We start from the raw sequence: 20,560 nt of genomic DNA, 5'->3' as shown, positions 1-20,560 counted from the left end.
CGTTGCAGTACCTTGAAATCTGGACAGAGTGAGACTTCTTCATTTTCGGGGTCCTAGTTAGTACTACCAAAGCCCTTCTAGGCTCATATTAGAACGTCTCTGGTACTACTACTAGTACATTTGATGTTTCACTGTCCAACTCCCATTCAAAACAATGTTACTTCTTCCTGATGCACAGCTGGACCTTTGCAGTCTTGCTGTTGGGGTTTATTTGAAGTCACTTTCCAGCAGTCAGCTACTCTCCAAGGTGTGATGTTGTATTGTTTCATGGTAATTACTGGATATACAATAAATATAAACTTGTGGACCTAATACATCATAAATCGTTTTTGAAGTCAAAGCAGAGTATATTTCATATAAATAAACACTGTCTGCCATTTTTCACAACTGGAAAACAACTTGCTATTCCCCACAAGTGCGCTGAGAGCCCCCTAAATGTGTTCAAGTGCCAAGGTGGTTACTTCATACATCTTCCAATTGCCATTGATGGACTGAGAGAAAAAGACAACTCAAAATTTTCACCCTCCAATTTTATTGACACAGTGAAAATAAAAACCTTCTCTGTTGCACATGATGATCACTCCATGTGTATGGACAACCTGAGCTTTTAATCCACATCTTTTCATGTTCGTCATCAACAAAACCACGCCACCTCAGCATCAGGAGCATCCTTGTTGCCAGGAAACAGGCCTGCATATATTTGGCCATAGTGTTCATTCACCCCCAGCCCCCTGCAGGGCTCATCACACAATGACTTCAGCACTTGATGATCTGGTGTGTGACCTCATATATCCCCACTGACTCGCTGACTTTCTCATCGTAGTCCGTCCAGTCCTGAAATGTTCAAACCATGGATTTGTTACTGAAGTTCCTTTCAGAGCACATAGGAGATCACTGACTGAAGCAAAAGCACAGATGAGAGAAATGACCTTTCACAAAATAACATCACTGGGTAACAATATCCAAACAATACAGTATGCAAAAAGGTTGCAATCCTGTTTCAAGTCAAACATTCCCTAAAAATGTACACTCACGCAAAGAACAAAAACTAAAATGTTTCACTCTGAAGGACAAGTTGTTTCCACTGTACTTACTTTTTCTAGTAGGTTGATTTCAGGAAACGGTGTCCCTGACTCTGCTCCTTCTGCAGCAAATCCAGCCTATTGGAAGAAATTAGGAAGAGGCACATGGCATCATCACACTATCCACATGTAGCTGGAGCCAGGAAAATACTCCCTAGCAGGACAGTTAAAGCCTTAATCTGTCCACCATATGTATACAAGTCTGACATCTGGTTTGTATGAGATGGGTTCAACTGCAGGTCAACTGATTTCAATGCACGTCTGTAGCATTTGTTACCTACATTTACTTTAGTTTTTGTGTAACTTTGTGACATTAGTCATTGATTTTTTTTTTTTTTTGCGAAAGGTTTGCTTGACTTCAAGTCAATGTTTTTCAACCTCATGAAGTATTTGGATTTAAGCAGGCTAATATGGGACTGAAACACTTAAATGTTATTAGTTTTATCCATGTTCAGTAGGCCAAAATGTCAACTATGGAAAAGGGAGGTTAAAAAAAACGTACACATTGTGCATTTAATGACACACACACACACACAGATTCTCACTTGTGGTTCGAAGTCAACAGGCTCCAAACCTCGACATTCAAACTGCACCATTGTTTTGAAGGTTTCGCTGTCATCAGCCTTCAACCCAGCAAACAAACAACATTAGAGAGACAGACATTACATTGTCAGTAAAAATACATTTTTCGTGTTTACATATTCACACCCAGCATCACCTGCCATGCTTTCAACTGGCTACTACAATACACAGTTTGTTTGGAGCAGCTGAGTCATGTATATTGTCACGTCAGGCTGAATGAAACAAGTGGGTTGTAACGTGTATGTGCTTGACAGGAACAGGATGTTTGCTTACATTATAGGCCTTGATTGTGTCTCCCAGGATATCTGTAAGGAAACACCTGACCATTACACTCCACCAGGGTTAAAAGGATGGTGTGGATATACTTAATGTGAATAATGTAAGTTTAATGGCATGTCAGCTCATACCAATGGAATTTTCTCTGGCACAAAGTTTACACTTTTGAACCATGCTGGCACTGCCCCTCCCTCCTTTCAGTGGCACACTCTCCTGTGGTCATATGTAGGGAAAAGAGAAAACACTGGTTGGATACTGCAAGGGTGTGATTTATACAGAGGCTGTGCAGACACAAATATTGTTTGTCATTGTTCTTACCGCTAAGGTCACGTATTGCCATTTATCTGGGATCTCGCCACAGTTCCCACATTTCAACTAAATTAAGGGGAAAAGATAACAAAACATGCTAACATGAGTGAGACAGAAAAACAAAAGAGATGCTGCCTGCAACACATCTAAAACAGAAACATACTTTTCATGTCTCGTTGAAGAGGCAGTAAAGTCATGATTAAAGTATCAACATTACTGAGAAATAGACTAAATGAGCAGGTGTGTGGGGCAGTGAATTAGCATGCTAGCTAAAAAAAAAAAACCATCCCACCTTCAAAAACCAGCGGAAGTCGTCTCCCAGCGGTCTCACGTTGGTGACGTTTTCCAGAGTGGCTTTAAACTGCAGTCCATATTTCTGTCAGTATAAAGACAAGTTGACATTGACTCAAAGCACTAGCTACACTGAACAACAGTCTGCACATGTAGCAGCGATACATACCACCATCTTGAAGCCTTTAGCCTTCCCACTGACAACTCAGGCTGCTGCGTTCACGTACTCCTCGTATATTCTGCTTCTGGGAGTCCTGGAGGGAGCGCTCTGCTTTTTTTGGGATTGTGTTAGCTATAAGGCGAAGAAGTGAGTGTGCATGTAAAGTGTTGGTGTTTTTCTATGTTATTTGAAAGACTATCTTGGAGTTTTATTCCCCCCCCCAATATTGATTGTCAATATTCAAGTTAACCACAGGTACACAAATGCCTCATATGCATCAGCAGAGCTACGGGGGTCAGTTGTGCCACCTAGTGGACACACTGGGAGGAGACTGACCTACTAAAAACAAACTGCATATAAATAGTGAGACGCAGCCACGTCAGTGTCTTTGTTGTAGTCCAGCACTCACATCCATGCTAACCCTCTTATGTACGCCATTCGCAGACAGACTACTCGTGAATAATCAAACGCTTGTGACAGATACTATAGGTTGTATCAGTTTATTGATCATTTTTGCAACTGACTTAATATAAATCATCAAAAAAAAGCCAATTCAACAGCCATACGTACAAATCTCATGGTACAAATCATTCACTCAATTGCACTATACACAACAAATACAGATACAAAATTGATTCAACAGCTTTTATTGTAACCTTGTTAGAATGGAAACTGTTTTTAGTGCGGATCCTTGCTGTACATGCTAACCTGAGGCAACTTCACAGAGGCATTGCGGTGGGTAATGGTGGTTAATGGCCACACACCTGGATTAACTGATATTGCTGTGGCATTGAAACCCTAATCACACATTTTCCTGGCGTTTCAGAGCAAAAAACCGGTATAATCAACCTGAGAGGACACGTCATAGCTTTGATTTTATTTCAACAGGGCTGATTCTGTCATCTGAGAGCTGGCAAAACCTTAAATCAGGAAAATTATACCCACATTTGAATACCTTTTCATGTATCAAAAACTGTTTCATTCAAAAACCCAGCAGATGTGTTAATAGGTTTGGACAAGGACCACCAATATGCATGGATGGACAATTCATTGGAGGGCAAACATGCCAAAATATGTAACAATACCAACAACACTGGACTCAGTTAATACATTAGAGACAATTGAACCTTACACCTTTGGCTTCACTTGTCTGGTAGTCACGTTATTCTGCAAGCAGTGACCTGTGGTGGTGGTTTGCGGTGGTGCATTTCTGCTGCTGCAGACATTAACAACTGATGTGGTGGATACTGAACTGTAGTAAACAGAATTGTAGTGTAACACATTACACTAAACAATACAATGAGACATCTTAACAGAAAAACAGGGTAGAAAACATTTCCAAGATTGTCAGCACAAATACAGTGCAATCCTGGTTTGTTTAACTCATCTTCTAATCCACATCCTTCTAGTTTGGAAACCACCCCAAACATTTATCAGACTCCGATTAGGTATTCAAGTTTTATCTGACGTTTAAAAAAAAAAGAAAAAAAAAAAAGGTGCCCTCCTCTTTTATTTGTCGTCAGTGTGAATTTACATGGAGCAGCGAGGAAAACATAAAAAAAAAAAAAAAGCAATGTGGGAGGAAATAACATGGGGTCCATTTTAACCCATGGTCTCGTCACAAGAACAACAACTTCTCTTCTACTCTCCTGACAAAAATCTGGATTTCAAGTTCAACAATGAAAGTACCTAATAACAAGAGTAGTTGTGATAATAATAATAATAATAATAATAATAATAGTAGTAATAATAAAAGGCATTTCAATTCTTTTTGCATCTCTTTTTTCCCTCTCTTAAATACAGTGATTCCAACAGGCATTATTTACAGCGCAACCACCACACCCTTCTCTGGCCTGTGAAGAGAGGGGTGATGAGGTCAGTGAGGCCGGCTGCTCGACTCTGAGGTCCGCCTCTGACGGTGAGTGCTGTGCCCGTTCATGCAGCCGTTGTGATGCTTGTTAAGACCACCGTTCAGAATGTCTTGGATGTGCTGTACTATCAAGTTGATGGCCACTGTGGGAGGAGGACAAGAGTGCGTTATCACAACTGCTGCTGCAGAACCAAAGACATAATGATGTAAATAGCACCTTTCAAAAACCCAAAGTCGCTTTACAGTGAACAAAAAACAAACAAAAAGGGGGAGAAAACTAAATAACTAATGTGGAAAGGCCATGGAGAAAAGATATAGAGCGACATATGTAAGCTCTCTATAATAACCCAGTGCCTATATTACCCACAATGCCATTAGACAACCAACGGCTTGGGCAGGGGATTTGGGTCCATTATACCAGTATCATGAGCATGCAATAGAGGTCCACTAGGTTACAAGGTCTTGAGAGAAGCCTTTGTTTATCATTACAACACTGATGCAAAGTTTGCTCCGTCCAATCACGAAGGTCTTACCGAGGTTATCTGCTCCTCTTGGAATAATAACATCTGCATACTTCTTTGTCTGGGGAAATAAAGTAAGAGGTCAAATAATGCTCATGAAGAAGAACACGTTTCTTGATTACAGAAAAACATCGTTCAGAATTCAGTCACACACTTTTCTGATACATGTACACATTAAGAGTTTGTGGTGTTATTAGTCCCATATGTGCTGCAAGTTAGCGTCACTTACTGGTAAACAGAACTCCTCGAAGGCCGGCTTCACAAATGTAATATACTGAGCCAGAACTTGCTCCAGCTCTCTGCCACGCTCACTGATGTCTCTTAAAACTGAAAGGAGGAAGCACAGTAAAGAGTTGGAAATATAAATAAACGGCTATAAAAAGACAGAAATTCTTGTATATAAAAAGGCCACACATATTCAATGCCTATATTTTTGGTGGCTTCGGAAATCCTATCTATACCACTGCATAGACTTTTCAGATGCAGATCTACTTTTATCAACAGTACCTGGATCATTGTGATTAACCTGGCAAATTAGTTCACATTGACTCAGGGTGCACTCACACTAGGGCCAGTTGTTCCGTACCACGCTGAAGCATGAATGCCCCCCCCCTCCCTCCCCTGTCTCGCACTCACATTACCATGAGCCCAAGTGTGCTCAAGCACGGTTGCCACCGACACATACGTCATAAAGTTGATATAAAGGGTATGCATGCACATGACCTCGCGGTACTCGGAAGTCGCTGTGGAACGCTCATTGAGTGGCAAAACGACGAGTGGCAGAGCCGCCACAATTTAAAATCGACAAAACAAAGCGATTTTCTTAGAGGCCCATACAAGTCTGACATGTCTAACTTTGTCAGCATGTACAGCAGCATGACCTAACAGAACTGCAAAAAAATCTTTAAGATACGTCGTACAGGCAGTGATTCATACATACATTCACTCGAGAGGTCATTTTTTCGATCGATCAAGCTGTGTTTACCGGTTCAGCTGTCATAGTTATGATGGTTAGCCAGATTAATTAGTTTCTAACATCGTACAGTTTGACTCGTCGGTTTTTCAGTATAGAAGCAGCTCAGTTTAAGTGTCGGGACGAAAGTAACAGCTGCAAATCTAATGGCTGGTTGAATTAACTTTGAAATTAAATGAAGTGTACCGTGCTCAATCACACCTCTTCCAACCGCACTGGGCCAGGGAATTGTACCGTGCTCGAGTAGTGCACTCACACTAGCCAAATAATCCAGACTTTATGGGGGAAAACGTGCCTCGGCACAGTACGATCGCCTAATGTGAGTGCGCCCTAAGATGTGCACTACAGTTGTTGCAAACTCTGGCTACACACCTCGGCGAGACAGCCGTGTGTCTGGATCTGTGTCAACAAACAGCTTCATCTGGAACAGATCTCTGATTTCCTGCGAGTAGAACATGAGGATACCCTCGAACAGGACCACATCAGCTGGATACACCGTTACAAACTCCTCTTTCCTGGAATGATAACACAAATAAAGGTTTCTCCTTTCTGTCAGTGATTATAAAAGACATGGTATCATGCAAATTGCTCATTACAGTCACGGAACCTGTTTATCGTGACATATACTATTCTGCAAATAACACAATGATGGGTAAGGACAAACAAATCGTGAGCAGAAAACAAAGACTGGTGCTCACCTGGAATGAGTGACAAAGTCATAAACTGGTATCTGAACAGTCTTCCCCTGCAGGATCTGCCTCAGTGTTTGCATGATGAGCTCATTGTCAAAGGCATCTGAGGAAAGAGGAAAAGTTGTGATGTTAATGTGGATGTCGTATAACTTAACCCATGCAGCCATGGACACGTGTGACCCCCCCCCCCCATGTTGGACCCTTGGTAACCCAGGAATCCCTTCTGAGTAGCACGTGTTGGCTTCACTCTCTGAGCCACAGAGCAGCTGCTTTCAAGAGAGGCCTGCTGACTGTGGGGTTTTAGAAACCAGCCAGGAGAGGATGCAGGAGTGACAGGGGGCAGAGGCACAGACTCCAAAAATGGAGTTTGAGCCTCTGCCAAGAATCTTTTGGGGAAATTATGCATACAGCAGTAAAACATGCTGCAGAGAACAAACACCTAAGAGATCATTTGTGGCGTTAATAACCGAGTCTACTTTAGTGTTACACATACTAGAAATTAAAGCTCAGTTGCCACTAACCTGTAAATTCAGATGCAACTTGCCAAGATGTTTAGAACAGTCACTCCTTTTGCAAAGCTACGTTATGTTGAGAATTTCAAAACCTTTAGCTTAAGTAGCGCATGAATGCTATGCAATTAGGTCACCGCAATCTGTGGTATGCGTTTCAGATGCCTGCACCCAACTGGGCCACCTCCTCGCCCATGTCCTCATACCTGGATGATCAAAGTTGAACTGGCCCTTCCCTGCCTTGGCTTTCTGCTCCGGAGTCAGCACCTTGTAGAAGCTGTCCTGGCTGAGGATCGCCACCTGCCTCTGGTGGTGGTCGATCTTGTTCTGGCCCAGCAGCTCCATTATTTTCTCACATACTGACGACTGCAGGAACAGGAAAAGAAAAAAGAAAGTAGGTCACTTAATAGGAGAAAGTGGGTGATGGAGTATTGAGTAAACACATTGTGGCTCAGAGATGTACAAGGTTCAATTCAGTCCAAACAAAAACAAAACCAGCAGTTTTATATCAAATCCTGAGTCGCACTTTACCTGGATATCTAGGTGGGTGGATATTAATCTCCTGCCCCGTACTAGGTCAATGACCCACCGTATTTGTCCGCACTGACCTCGCCAACTAAATGAATCTCAAACCCAGTGCTGACAGGGCATTCCTCGGCTGTGCCGCTTTTGTGTTCATGAAATTATGCTTCAATGGATTTGGACGCCCCCAGTCGGCAGCAAGGTGGATGTGTCCACACACTCACACAAATGCAGCATTGAGCCATGAGGCCCTCACTTTATAAAAACAGACTACAACAAGATTTGGTGGTGTAATCTACAGTGTGTGCCAACAAGCATGACCGTCAATAAGATGACAGTCTAATTAGTCTGGGTAAAGAAATGAATCCATAAATATTCTAGCATTTTGGTGTCATTTAAAAAGATATTTACCTTAACATTTTGACAAATCAAGCTGCCTATTATTCTTCTAAAAACAGCTGCTTCGGGGGTTTGACAGTCATAACAATGATTTTTAATTGGGTATTTGATGCTCTGGCCATGTGATGGGCATTATCTGTTCATCTATTTATTTACCAGTAACTGATATGGGCATGAACTTGACAGCAAAGCCTCTTAGGCTGCTGTATCCATTAATGATTAAACAAAGAAATGTGTTTTGAGTTTAACAAGGAAAGCTGTCCCTCCTCTGATCCTGCTTCAGCACGAGGGCTGATGCAGATACAAAACAAACTAAATCTGTATCGCTGTCATGCTGAGCTGAGGGGGGGGGGTTTGTCAGTAAAGACGACTAAAATTACATCATCCAATTCACCAGAAAAAAAGGATGGATGAACTCCCAACAAGGGAAATAGCTACCAACTTCTTTATCCGACATTAAAACACTCCGATATTGTTGGTGGTTCTCAAAAGAAAGATTTTCAGACCAAATTCAGGCGCCGATCGAAAGTCGCAAACAAATTCACAACAAAGAAATCTAGTTAGGTCTTCAGAAAACATCCACGTCTTTCCTCATGGATCAGAGCCAGCGCGCTGCCGCCGTCAGTGAGTCACTGCCCCCGCAGCTGCTGCGTATGTTACAGTAAAAGGCGACACAAGGAAGCTATTAATACGTGGATAAAACTCACTGTGATCGGGAGGTGTTTACATAATCTAGACTGACGCTACACTAAAACTCGTTTATTTTGCTTTGTAATAATCACTTCCAACTGAATAAAGGGGTGTGGGCGCGATTGATCCAGGAAATGTTCCGAGCTGCTGCTGATGTTTTTCTTTTTTCTTTTTTCCCGCGGGCGCCTCTGTCCGTTATCATTGAATGTAGGTTACCCATATTTACTGTGGCCGGTTACCACCGGTCATTCAGGATAACATCCGTTTTAGCCCCTACATCGACTATTAATCACTGCAACTAGACATGGTGTTACCATGTTTACATTGAGCTATCCCAGAGAGGAAACTCATTTGATATTTGTAATGTTTACATACACAGCCTCGCTTCCGTCGAGGCGACCCAGAGCCGACTATTGTCTCCCGCATCCGGCTATGCTAAGCTAGCATGTGAAGGAATTTATCTCGGCGGCTCGAAGAAACAGTGGTCAGACAGCGACATGTCAGGCTAGCGACTGCCAGTCTGTATGGAGCAGAAAATGTGGCAGAACCGACAGAGTTCAGTACAACGAGCCGTGTAGGAGCATTAGCCGAGGCGCCGCTGCTCACACACATATGATACATCATACATGTCAATCAAAGCCTCCGCGCTGCCTGCGTCGCCAGAGCCACGCGGTCCGTTCACCGGCAGCTGGCCCCGGTGTGTTTTTACTTACAAATCTACACATGACAATTCACGAAAACGGTCACATTAGCAGAGTATGGCGCTGACCTTCCCGCTGGCGGTGCCCCCAGACACCCCGATGAGAAACGGTTGTCGAATAACGTTGGTTTTCTCATTCTGGTCCTTTGGGTTTGTCTCACTGTCCCCGGCCATGCTTGCAGTGAGCCGACCGAGCTGCTGAGCTGGAATATCATTGTGTCGGAGCTCCGCCCACAAACTAACGGCCACGCCACAAAACCTCCGTATTTTAACCACAAACATTTAATTGTTCTCGTTTTTTACATGCATGTTAGACGCCATACACCCGGGGTTTGTATTAAATCAAAATCGTAATTTGTAAATATTTCTTTATGATGATTTCAGATGTTTTCCGCTAGACGATGACGCCGTCCAATCATCAGTTACGCTATGACGGCTGCCGGGTTCAGCGAAGCACGTACGGTCTTAGTCCCGCCCCCTGGGTCTGCCTCAGCAAAACAAAGTGGGGTCAATTAAACGTTGCATTAAGTTGCATTAATAGTCCATTTTCTTCAAAAGTGCACTGACAGCCGAGACTTCTGCAGGTACGTGTTTCACCAATCACATAAACACAAGAGATAAACATCGCCAATATAATGACAAGTCGAAGAAAAGTAGCTAGCGGTAACAGTTGCTTGCGCACATTTACTGACAGTGACTGTACCGTTTGCTAATGTTTTGCACATAGTTTTGCAATGATGAAGTGACGTTGTGCACGTCAACAACCGGCATGATGTGTGTTACAGCTATCGGCAAAATCTGGAAGAAACAGGGCCACTTTGAGTATGTTCCCGAGGTTGGCTGTGACCCTGCGGCGGCCACATGCCGCTCACCTCGCCGCGGCGGCTAGATGCATATCCTCGGGCTCAGCGGACGTAAACCTCCCGCTAAACTTCTGGGCTGGGAAGAGAAGGACAAGCCAAGAGAAAGGCAACAGGGAAAATGTTTACGAACCTGCAACAGGTTAGCCTTAAAATCATCTTATACTGAAAGAAAACCAGTCTGTGTGTGTGTGTGTTTTTTTTTTTTTTTTTACATTCCTGATAGTAGTGAGTCCTAACTGGACTTTGGACACTGCTGTGTGGAGAGGTCTGTCTGCTGATCTCTGGTCCAATAAAACAGCACTGATGTAGGCTATTCTAGTTTTCTATCTGTAAGATACAGTCCCTGCATTTGACAGCTTGCTAACATGTTTTGCTTCCTGTACTGATTATCCATAATGTCACACTTAGATTCCCACTTTGCAAACACATACTGTACATGCATAGTTTTATGGCCCCTGACCAATTTCAGTGGAGCAGAATCAAGACATACAACCACATACATAGCTATTACAGCCTGCCAAGAACCCTGTGCATTGTCAGTCTCATTGACTTAAAGGCTGACTGTGGCTTGGTTCCGGCTTTAATTCAGACATCTTCACTCTATTTGAGCTCACACTCAGCCAGTGTGCAGTTTACCGTTCCGGCACACTGATGCTGCTTATCTTATCGCCACCATCACTGCAAAATGAAACGTCCAGCTCCTCAGTGTGAACGTCACGCCATTCTCAGTGTGCCACGCACAGTAGCCCACAGGCTCCAGACACGATTTTCTTCTCTACTGAAGGATGACTCACACTGAATCAGTTCTAATTTAATTAACAGGCAAAATGAGATGGATGGCCTTGCCAAGTCCAACCTGTGTAACCTGTTGTTTTTTCTTCTAAACTCACATAATCTGCTGTTATCAACATTGAAGGTCGAGTCTTGTGCCATCTGGAGCCATGTGGTACTTTAGATGTTGATCAGGCTGTGAAGGCTGCCATGGCGGCCTTCGGCCATTGGAGCAAAATGTCTGGGATGGAGAGAGCGAGGATCATGATAGAAGCAGCACATATCATAGAGGTATTTATTCTGTGTGTTAATTTGTATTTTTGCAGAATATTTAAATTGGTTAATAAGTTGCTATTGTTGTTATGGTTGATACAATTTCTGTAATGTAACTAACTCAATAGGGTATTGCTTTTACCAAATTCATGAAAATAGTTTCTTGTATGTTTTCCTACATCCAGTGTCGTGTCTACTACACTAAAATATATATTTATTTGTCTTGGTGTTCATGCACAGAGCAGGAGGGAGGAGATAGCAGAAATGGAGGTGGTCAACAATGGGAAGTCCATCACAGAGGCTCGTCTGGATGTGGACTCTGGCAGACTGTGTATAGAGTACTATGCAGGACTGGCTAGCACTCTGGCAGGTTGGTACAGCCCGCACTTGTTAGTCAAGTGTTTTCCCCAAACTTGCATGTGTGGCATATAAAACATTAGATAAGGATGTAGCTTAACAATGTCACAACAGTCATTTTTTAGCAAAGTGAGACTGGAAGGTCACATATTTCCTCTGTATTGTGTCATCTTTATGCCGCTGTTTTCCCTCGTCAAGGCCAGCACGTGCAGCTGCCAGGAGGATCCTTTGCCTACACGCGCAGAGAGCCTTTGGGAGTCTGTGTTGGCATTGGTGCTTGGAATTATCCATTTCAGATAGCTGCCTGGAAATCAGCTCCGGCCCTGGCCTGTGGTATGAGATGCTTCTAAAGCTATAAAGCCATCAATTAGTTTTAGTTTAGTTTAGTTTATTTAGATCCCCATTAGCTTTTGCCACGCAGCAGCTATTCTTCCTGGGGTCTTTTCATCATAATAAATGACAAATACAAACCATTAACACATAAAATACATTAATACATAAAACAAACAAAAAAAAAAAAAATACATACAGAAAACACATACTCAATACAAGAAAAAAAAAAAAAAAAAAAAAAAAAAAAAAAAAAAAAAAACATCCAAGACAAACACTTAACATATGTTACCCGCTCCTACATTGAATCACTACACAACAAGAATACCAGGACCCAGTTTTACAAATAGGCTACTAATGGTCAAAATTGCGATCAAAATAATAATCTCTTAATTTCATTTTAAAACTAACCATGTTTCTTTGTTGTATAACATAATTGGGAAGGGCATTCCACTCCTTCATAGCTCGATATAATACTGTGCCTTGAGAGAGTGCCCTGGGTAAAATAAAATAACCTCCAGCAGCATGTCGAGTTGAATAATTATGTGTGTTTGAACTAAAAGACAATTTTCTATACAAAATGTATGGCATTTTAGTTGTTATTATATTTTTAAGAAAAACCATCAACAAATATGACAATCTGTGCTTAACATCCAGCCAACCAAGACTGGCATGCATTTGACAAATATTCGACCTTATTCCACACATAAGTGCAACACGTGCTGCTTTATTTTGTATAAGTTGCAGTTTTCTGATGTTGGCTAGTGAGGTATTGGACCAAACAACTGTACAATAATCCATATGCGACAAAACCAGTGCTTGAATGACTTGTTTAGTAATTTGTGTTGTTAAATATTTAGAGCATCTCCTAATCATTGAAAGAATGTTTCCAATTTTGGTTATTATCCTCTTTATATGCATGTCCCATGATAATGTACGATCTATGATGATTCCTAATAATTTTACCTCTTTCACATGTTTAATTAATTTGTTATTGATCATCACATTAAGCTCTGGGTTTGAACGCAGTGAATAGTTTGATCCAATAACCATACTAGTTGTTTTTGACACATTCAAAATTAATCCATTACAGTTAACCCACTCAGAAACCAACTTCATTTCTTCATTTAAATGTCTATTTAATCCATCAATAGTTCTTTCAGCTAAGTAAATTGTCGTATCATCGGCATACATTGTCATGCGAGCTGTTTTTAATGCCAAGGGAAAATCATTGGTGAAGATTGAGTACAAAAGAGGTCCAAGGCAACTTCCTTGGGGTACTCCCTGTTTTACTTGTTTTAAATCTGACTCACTTCCATTAAAATAAACCATTTGCCATCTCTCACTCAAATAACTTTTAATAATTAACAAAGCTGATGATGAAAATCCATAATGTTTCAGTTTTGCCAATAATAATTCATGATCTAGAATATCAAACGCTGCCGAAAAATCCAGGAAGACAGCTCCTATCATTTTCTTCTGCGAGATTTCATTGCACCAGTCATCTAACATTTGTGTCATAGCTGTTGTTGTAGAATATTTTTCCCTGTAAGCATGCTGAAAATCTGTAAATAAATAATTATTAGAAAAATATGACTGAATTTGCTCATACACAATTTTTTCCATGATTTTACTCAAAATTGGCAATAAACTGATAGGTCGACTATTTGACTCAGAAAACTGCAACTTTTTGTTTTTGGGAATTGGTATTATTTTTGCAATTTTCCATCCTTGTAGCCATATATTTTTAGTCAAACATAAATTAATTATATGTGTTACCACTGGGGCCACAATACCAACAATAGGTTTCAATAACCTTCCATCAAGAAAATCAACCCCAGGTGACTTATTCTTACAATTCATTAATAATAACTCAACTTTAGAAACTGTAACAGTCTTGAAATCAAAAATACATTCTTTACCTTCCATAATTTGGTTAATTAGTCTATCTGCAAGGTCAGTATCATTATGCTGTACAGTACTTTTTAACTTATCGATTTTATTAATGAAATAATTATTCAAATGATTAGCAATGTCCTTGGGTTTGGTCAAGAACTCTCCTCCAGTTTCTAAGTAAGATGGTGAAGACTTGGTGTGGCCCTTAACTAAAACATTTAGTGTACTCCATAATCTTTTACTATCGTGCTTCATTTCCTGAACTATGTTATCATAATATTCTTTTTTTCTCCTCCTATTTAACTTTGTAACAAAATTTCTTAATTTACAATAAATTTGCCAGTCTGATTTAATACCAGATGATAAAGCAATCTGTTTTGCCTGATCTCTTTCAATCATATGTTCTTTTGTTTCTCTGTCCAACCATGGTGAGTTAACAGTCCTCACTGTGGCTTTTCTCACAGGTGCATGTTGATCTATAACACCTGTTAATGTATCATCAAAAACTTTAAAGGCAGCTTCAGGATCTTCAAGCAACAGAATATTTGATATCTTAGCATTTGAAACATCTCTTACATATTTTTCTTCATCAAATGCTTTAAATGACCTCTTCTTAATTATTCTCGATCCCTCCTTGGGCACCTTTGTTTTCCTAACTATTGCAATTAGATTGTGATCGCTGCATCCTATAGGCATAGATATAGCTTTGGAGCAGATCTCGGGTGTATTTAAATAGAGATGATCAATACAAGTGGCCACTCTCCTGCCATCATTATTAAAGCTAATTCTTGTTGGTTTGTTCATTGCTTGAGTCAATCCCGAAGCTGCACATATATCAACCAATTTCCTTCTCATTGGACAGGACAACAACTCCCAGTTTACATTCATATCTGCCATAAAATATAACTCAAGATTTGTACAACAAGCAGAGTCAAGCATTTCACACATTTTATCTAAATATTCACAATTAGCACTGGGGGGTCTGTAACCACATCCTATAAGTATAGGCTTGAGATGCTTTAAATGTACTTGCAACCAAAGAACTTCAATGTCAGTTTGCATTAAATCATGTCTTATTCTTACAGGTAGGTGGCGCTGCACATAAATGCAGATCCCACCTCCATAAGCATTTCTGTCTTTCCTATAGATATTAAACCCCTCTATCATCAGTGATGTGTCCTCAAATGTAGAATCTAAATGCGTTTCAGACACGGCCAAAATATGAAAATTATTTGACAGGATTATGTTCTCCACTTCATTTAATTTATTCCTAATACTACATATATTTATATGGGCCATTTTTAGGCCTTTCCTCGGTAATTTATATGACATTAAACAGGGTGTACATTCTTATCAGTCTTATTCGAGTTGATTCAATTTCAGAGCAACATAAAATACATTTAACATTGTAACAAATACCCACAAACATTAAAAAAACAAATAAATTAACACTTTGTATTGTCATAAAAATTATACCACTCGTCTATCCGTGAGAATCAGCCAACCTCCTACGTTGACATTTGAATGAACTCAGTTCTGTTTAATCCTCCTGGAATCATACAGTCGTATCACTGAGCTGATAAACTGCAAATGCATTAGCTTAAACTTAATTTTCTACCCTTTTATCACTCCTTGGAAGTAAATAATAATAATAATAATAACGGAAACCTCATTTATTTCTTAATATAAACGAAATCATATTTTCTTTATTGATCACCATAGTTTATCCAAACTTAAACCATCCAAGTTTAAACAATTTATCATCATATAACAAATAATTATTCAGTCTGTGTTCTGCATGCTTACCGCACAAGTTTACTGTCTCTCTTTCATTTTCAGGGTAGATCGTGTTGAGTCAGTCTCCACATTACGCACCAGCTGTGCTCGCGCTGTTCACCACTCCCCGTCTCCATATTACGCACAGTCTGTGATCGCGCTGTTCACCATTCTCCCACCCCTCAGCGACCTCGCATCCTTTTAGGATTGTCTTCGTGTTCAAATGTCATTCCATAAACGTAATCCAAAGTCCAAATCATGGGTCCCGTTCCTGTCCATTGCTCAAACACACACTGCTTCATGAGCTTCCTCCAACTTCAGTCCAGCATTTACTGCGTATGCAGCGATGGTTTAATCTTTTCCTCGAAGAATTTCTCTGCTTCACTAACTTTCTGGAAGATCTTTTTCTCTCCATTGAAAGTTAGGATGAGAGTGGCCGGGTGAATTAGACCACTTTGTATGCCAGCCCGATACAGCTTTCCTCTGACGTTGTTAAACAGTGCTCTCCTCCTTGCCATTTCTGTTGTCAGATCAGGGAATATCTTCAACTTCATGTTTTTATATTCCAGCACTTTTTCTGATTTTGCCATTTTCAGGATAGCTTCCTTCACCATGAACCGCTGCAATCTCACGATCATGGGTCTTGGACCAGGGCCTTTGCCGGCGACTCTATGCGCAATCTCTACATCAGGAGGACCAGGAAGATTCCTTTGTCCCGTGAAAACATCTCTCAGAAGCGCAGACATGTATTCAGTGGCATTATCACCTTCGACACCCCTGTCCAGTCCAAAGACCCTTATATTAAATCTTCGACTGTAACCTTCCAGTCTGTCAGTTTTGTCTTTCAGCTCTTGATTTTCCTGTTGGAGTGCGTTACATATTTTTCGAAGCGCACCACATTCTCTCTCCAGTTCATTTATTTGGTCAGACTGACCCGATAACACCGTCTCCATGCCCGTCACTTTTTCTGCACATGACTTCACATCAAGTTTTATGGAATTAAGCTGCGGTTGCAGTTCATCCATGTGTGCTTTTAATTCCTCCCGTATTATCGAGCGGATTAATTCAGACATTTCTTTTTTATCCATTTCTTTTACTGGTACCTGTGCCGCAGTTGAAACAGGTGAATCAGGTAAATCAGTGCCAGGTGGTGCGGAGATTGGCGTCTGCTTCTCTCCACGCTTTCTTCTAGTCATTTAAACTTCCAGACCACTTTGCTTCGGTTCAGGTCAAAGGAATCCACCTTTCCGCCAGGGATCAGGAGTTTTTTCCCGAGAATTTGCATCACCAAACTTGGAATTTAACCATAATATCTCGGAGTATTGGCGTTCTCCGCACACGAGTGCTCCTCACGTGCCACCGGACATGACGTGTCATAGTCATGTAATTATACTGTTATAGCAACTATTTCCCATCTGGAAGGTTATATTTTTGGTGAGATATGTTTGTTTGTTTATTTAACAGAATATATCAAACACCAAGAATTAAGTGAAACATGTTAAAAAGTTACTGTGGGCCATTGAAAACTTGGATAAGCCTGCAATTCTGCAGTTTATGAGGTATTTAACATAGTTGATTATGAACTCCTTAACAGTTAGGGTTAGTTCAGGGGTATGGGCAATCTAATTTCCAGAAGAAACATGACCTTTTCTACATTTTGTACATATGATGTACATATGATAAATGTGGAAAAAAGTAGTAACGGTAGTTTTTGGATGCTTTATCTTTTTATGAATGTTTGTTAAATTCCTCTAGGTTTGGCTCTTGAAATAAACTACTCTAACTCCTGGACATAATGTGTAATTGCAGCCAAGTAAAAAAAAGAAAAAACACTGTCCCACTTTTTGCCCATAGATGGCACCAGAGCTACATGGTGGCTTTAAACAGCTGTCCTCTAGTGATTTAGCAAACCTCAACATTCACATTTTAAGTATTGTTTCAAATCATAACCACTGAATAGACGTATATAGACGTGTATATTTGATGCAGTAGAGATGTGCAGGTATGACATCATGTAGTGTGTACAGTATATAACATCTTCTAGTTGCTTTGATGAGATTTTATTTATTTTGATTTTGTTTTCTTTCTTCATGTAAAACAGGCAACTCCATGGTGTTTAAGCCATCACCGGTGACACCTGTGACAGCAGTCATGCTGGCAGAGATCTATGCTAAGGCTGGAGCTCCAGAGGGGCTGTTCAACGTGGTGCAGGGCTGCCAGGAGACGGGGAGCTTACTCTGCCACCACCCTGATGTGGCCAAGGTGTCCTTCACTGGGAGTGTACCCACAGGCAAGAAGGTTAGTGTTTTGGTAGAACTAAAACCTCCTCAAACACCACTTTTACTGGTTTTAGACAATAAATAAAGAAACACAATTCATCCATAAAACAGAGCATACCTCTAGTGATTTATTATTGATATTCTTCCGTGTAACACTGATGCGCAGATCATGGAGATGGCATCCAGGGGGGTGAAACCTGTGACTCTGGAGCTCGGGGGGAAATCTCCTCTGCTCATTTTCCAGGACAGTGATCTGGAGAACGCTGTGAGGGGAGCTCTAATGGCTAATTTCCTCTCTCAGGGCCAGGTACTATGCACTGTGTTGTACTACTCAATTTTGTATTTTCATTTGGTGCAACAGTTCAGCATCTTTGGCATCTTAACATAATAACTTTGTGTCCAATCTACACATGAAAGCGTATTGAGTTGCAGCACAAATGTATTACAGGTCTGCAGCAACGGTACGAGGGTTTTTGTTGAGAAAGGTATTCTACCAGAGTTTGTGGAGGATGTGGTGAAGAGGACCCGGGCTATAGAGATAGGAGACCCGCTGTTAGAGAGCACCCGAATGGGAGCACTGGTCAGCAAGTCACATCTAGAAAAAGTCCTGTCCTTTGTGGATCAGGCAAAGAAGGAGGTAAGACTTGACATAGATATACACTGATATACTTCTGAACAGCAACTTAAAGTTAGACTTTGGTGTAAACTGTGCTGTTTCTAGGGAGCTACAGTGTTGTGTGGAGGTGAACCTTTTATCCCATCAGACCCCAAACTCAAGGGTGGATACTACATGACTCCATGTGTATTGGGTAAGAGTTCAGTACATTCTTCTATAATAACACAGCACGATCTTTTTTCCTACTTTTTTATGCAGCATGGTACTCTAGAGTCTGAAAATAGTGTAGACTGATTTAGGTTAAGTGTCATTGTTTTCACATGCTTGTTCTGTTTTTCTTCCACATAAAGGAGACTGCACGGATGAAATGACCTGCGTGAAAGAGGAGATCTTTGGTCCTGTCATGTCTGTGTTGTCCTTTGAAACAGAAGAGGAAGTGCTGCACAGAGCCAACAACACAACCCTGGGTCTGGCTGCAGGAGTTTTCACCAGGTTGGTTTTTTTGTCAAGTCATCGAGGGGAAATGCACTGGCAAATAAATCTGTGTTTTTAAAACCATAAGGTTGATGTAGATTGAATTTGGCAAACAAACTACCCTCTGTGTCTCTGATAAATTTTTGCTCCGTGTCCTTATCATCCCTTTTTTCTTGGTGAACTCATTCCTTCGTATGCTGACAGTCAACACCACCTCCATATAAGTAGCTACTCACAGTTCTCTGTCAGCTCTGAGCTACCTATGAATTCTTAATTAAAGTTCAAACGACACACAGCCAGCCAAGAAACATTTATCAACTCAATGCAGAGTTTCTGTTCCTTTGTTGGCCTAAATTAGATGTTTAAAAAAATAAAAAATAAATAAAACCCACTGTTTCACATCTGTAGGGATGTAAGACGAGCCCATCGTGTGGTTGAACACCTCAAAGCTGGTTCCTGTTTCATCAACAACTACAACATCACTCCTGTTGAGGTGCCATTCGGAGGTTTCAAAATGTCAGGTACAGTCTAATAATCTACCATACAAACCATTACCCAGTTGTCACTGGCCAAAACATGGTAATTTAATTTCTAAATGAGGTTAGAACAGACTTTAGGAGTTATTGCTGATCTGATGTTGTGAAAAGTACTGTCAAAAATCTAGTTTCTTTACCGCCCAGTAAGTGGAAGTGGAAGTAAACTTTTAATTCCTACATTCACCAGGCATCGGACGGGAAAATGGCCAGGTGACCATCGAACACTACTCCCAGCTGAAGACTGTGTTTGTGGAGATGGGCGATGTGGACAGTCTCTTCTAGGAAACACACAGAGGAGGATGACGTTGCAACAGTGAGCCAGAGCCTGGGACAAATGGTCTGGACCGGGACATGTCCCCCAACACTCAGGGAAACACCATCAGCCTTAAGTGCCAAAAGTGATTAAAAAAAACAAAAAAAACAAGCCTCAATCAATGGGGCTCAAACTGTCCATCCTCCACATGAGCCATGACTGTCTATGTTTAGAAGGAAATATAACATAACTCAAGGCAATGTGAGACAAATGTCTGTGGCTAATAAGCTGAATGGTAGCAATGAAACATTAGACAGAAAGATTAGATTTAAAACCAATATTATCTGTGCCAAATGGATATGAATTAGTATTTACTGAACACAAATTCTTTTCAGCCAGGTTGAGATTAATGAGCTTTATTTTGTGACTTATTAGTTTCAATACAGTAGTAGTAAATAGAGGTAATTAGCAAAGGAACATGCCAGTCATGAACTGTGACATAAACAATGTAAATATTACAATTAAATGAAGACATTTTTCATATATGTGTTTGCACTACT

General features: G+C 40.8%; 3 protein-coding genes across 3 annotated transcripts; 1 reads left to right on the top strand and 2 right to left on the bottom strand.

The window, feature by feature from the left end:
* Positions 1-527: 527 nt before the first annotated feature.
* czib (CXXC motif containing zinc binding protein) lies at positions 528-2,745 on the bottom strand. The gene is made up of 8 exons (XM_083991058.1): positions 2,710-2,745; positions 2,542-2,625; positions 2,259-2,315; positions 2,072-2,153; positions 1,938-1,969; positions 1,628-1,705; positions 1,095-1,160; positions 528-834 (listed from the first exon to the last, which is right to left on the bottom strand). The coding sequence occupies exons 1-8, from the start codon at positions 2,713-2,715 to the stop codon at positions 757-759; spliced, it is 483 nt and encodes a 160-aa protein (XP_083847184.1). The 5' UTR covers positions 2,716-2,745; the 3' UTR covers positions 528-756.
* Positions 2,746-3,184: 439 nt separating this feature from the next.
* On the bottom strand, positions 3,185-9,797 carry uck2b (uridine-cytidine kinase 2b). The gene is made up of 7 exons (XM_083992275.1): positions 9,646-9,797; positions 7,472-7,631; positions 6,763-6,859; positions 6,437-6,579; positions 5,321-5,418; positions 5,104-5,152; positions 3,185-4,713 (listed from the first exon to the last, which is right to left on the bottom strand). The coding sequence occupies exons 1-7, from the start codon at positions 9,748-9,750 to the stop codon at positions 4,577-4,579; spliced, it is 789 nt and encodes a 262-aa protein (XP_083848401.1). The 5' UTR covers positions 9,751-9,797; the 3' UTR covers positions 3,185-4,576.
* A 233-nt stretch (positions 9,798-10,030) lies between these two features.
* On the top strand, positions 10,031-20,545 carry aldh9a1b (aldehyde dehydrogenase 9 family, member A1b). The gene is made up of 12 exons (XM_083990847.1): positions 10,031-10,160; positions 10,362-10,578; positions 11,356-11,501; positions 11,724-11,853; positions 12,039-12,173; positions 17,944-18,140; positions 18,288-18,428; positions 18,570-18,758; positions 18,843-18,930; positions 19,088-19,229; positions 19,620-19,732; positions 19,935-20,545. The coding sequence occupies exons 2-12, from the start codon at positions 10,401-10,403 to the stop codon at positions 20,027-20,029; spliced, it is 1,554 nt and encodes a 517-aa protein (XP_083846973.1). The 5' UTR covers positions 10,031-10,160; positions 10,362-10,400; the 3' UTR covers positions 20,030-20,545.
* The last annotated feature ends 15 nt before the right edge of the window (positions 20,546-20,560 follow it).

Source organism: Trachurus trachurus, assembly GCF_905171665.1.
Source record: "Trachurus trachurus genome assembly, chromosome: 17".
NCBI lineage: Eukaryota > Metazoa > Chordata > Actinopteri > Carangiformes > Carangidae > Trachurus > Trachurus trachurus.
This window is presented reverse-complemented; position numbering and strand designations above follow the sequence as displayed.

Coding starts and splice junctions, on each gene's coding strand:
- czib (XM_083991058.1), bottom strand. Junction 2,154..2,258: donor GGCAATACGTGACCTTAGCG/GTAAGAACAATG, acceptor ATATGACCACAG/GAGAGTGTGCCACTGAAAGG. Junction 835..1,094: donor AAATCAACCTACTAGAAAAA/GTAAGTACAGTG, acceptor TGAACATTTCAG/GACTGGACGGACTACGATGA.
- uck2b (XM_083992275.1), bottom strand. CDS start 9,750: ATGGCCGGGGACAGTGAGACAAACCCAAAGGACCAGAATGAGAAAACC. Junction 7,632..9,645: donor GGGGCACCGCCAGCGGGAAG/GTCAGCGCCATA, acceptor CTGTTCCTGCAG/TCGTCAGTATGTGAGAAAAT. Junction 6,580..6,762: donor GACTTTGTCACTCATTCCAG/GTGAGCACCAGT, acceptor TTATCATTCCAG/GAAAGAGGAGTTTGTAACGG.
- aldh9a1b (XM_083990847.1), top strand. CDS start 10,401: ATGTTCCCGAGGTTGGCTGTGACCCTGCGGCGGCCACATGCCGCTCAC. Junction 10,579..11,355: donor TGTTTACGAACCTGCAACAG/GTTAGCCTTAAA, acceptor TCAACATTGAAG/GTCGAGTCTTGTGCCATCTG. Junction 18,759..18,842: donor TGGATCAGGCAAAGAAGGAG/GTAAGACTTGAC, acceptor TGCTGTTTCTAG/GGAGCTACAGTGTTGTGTGG.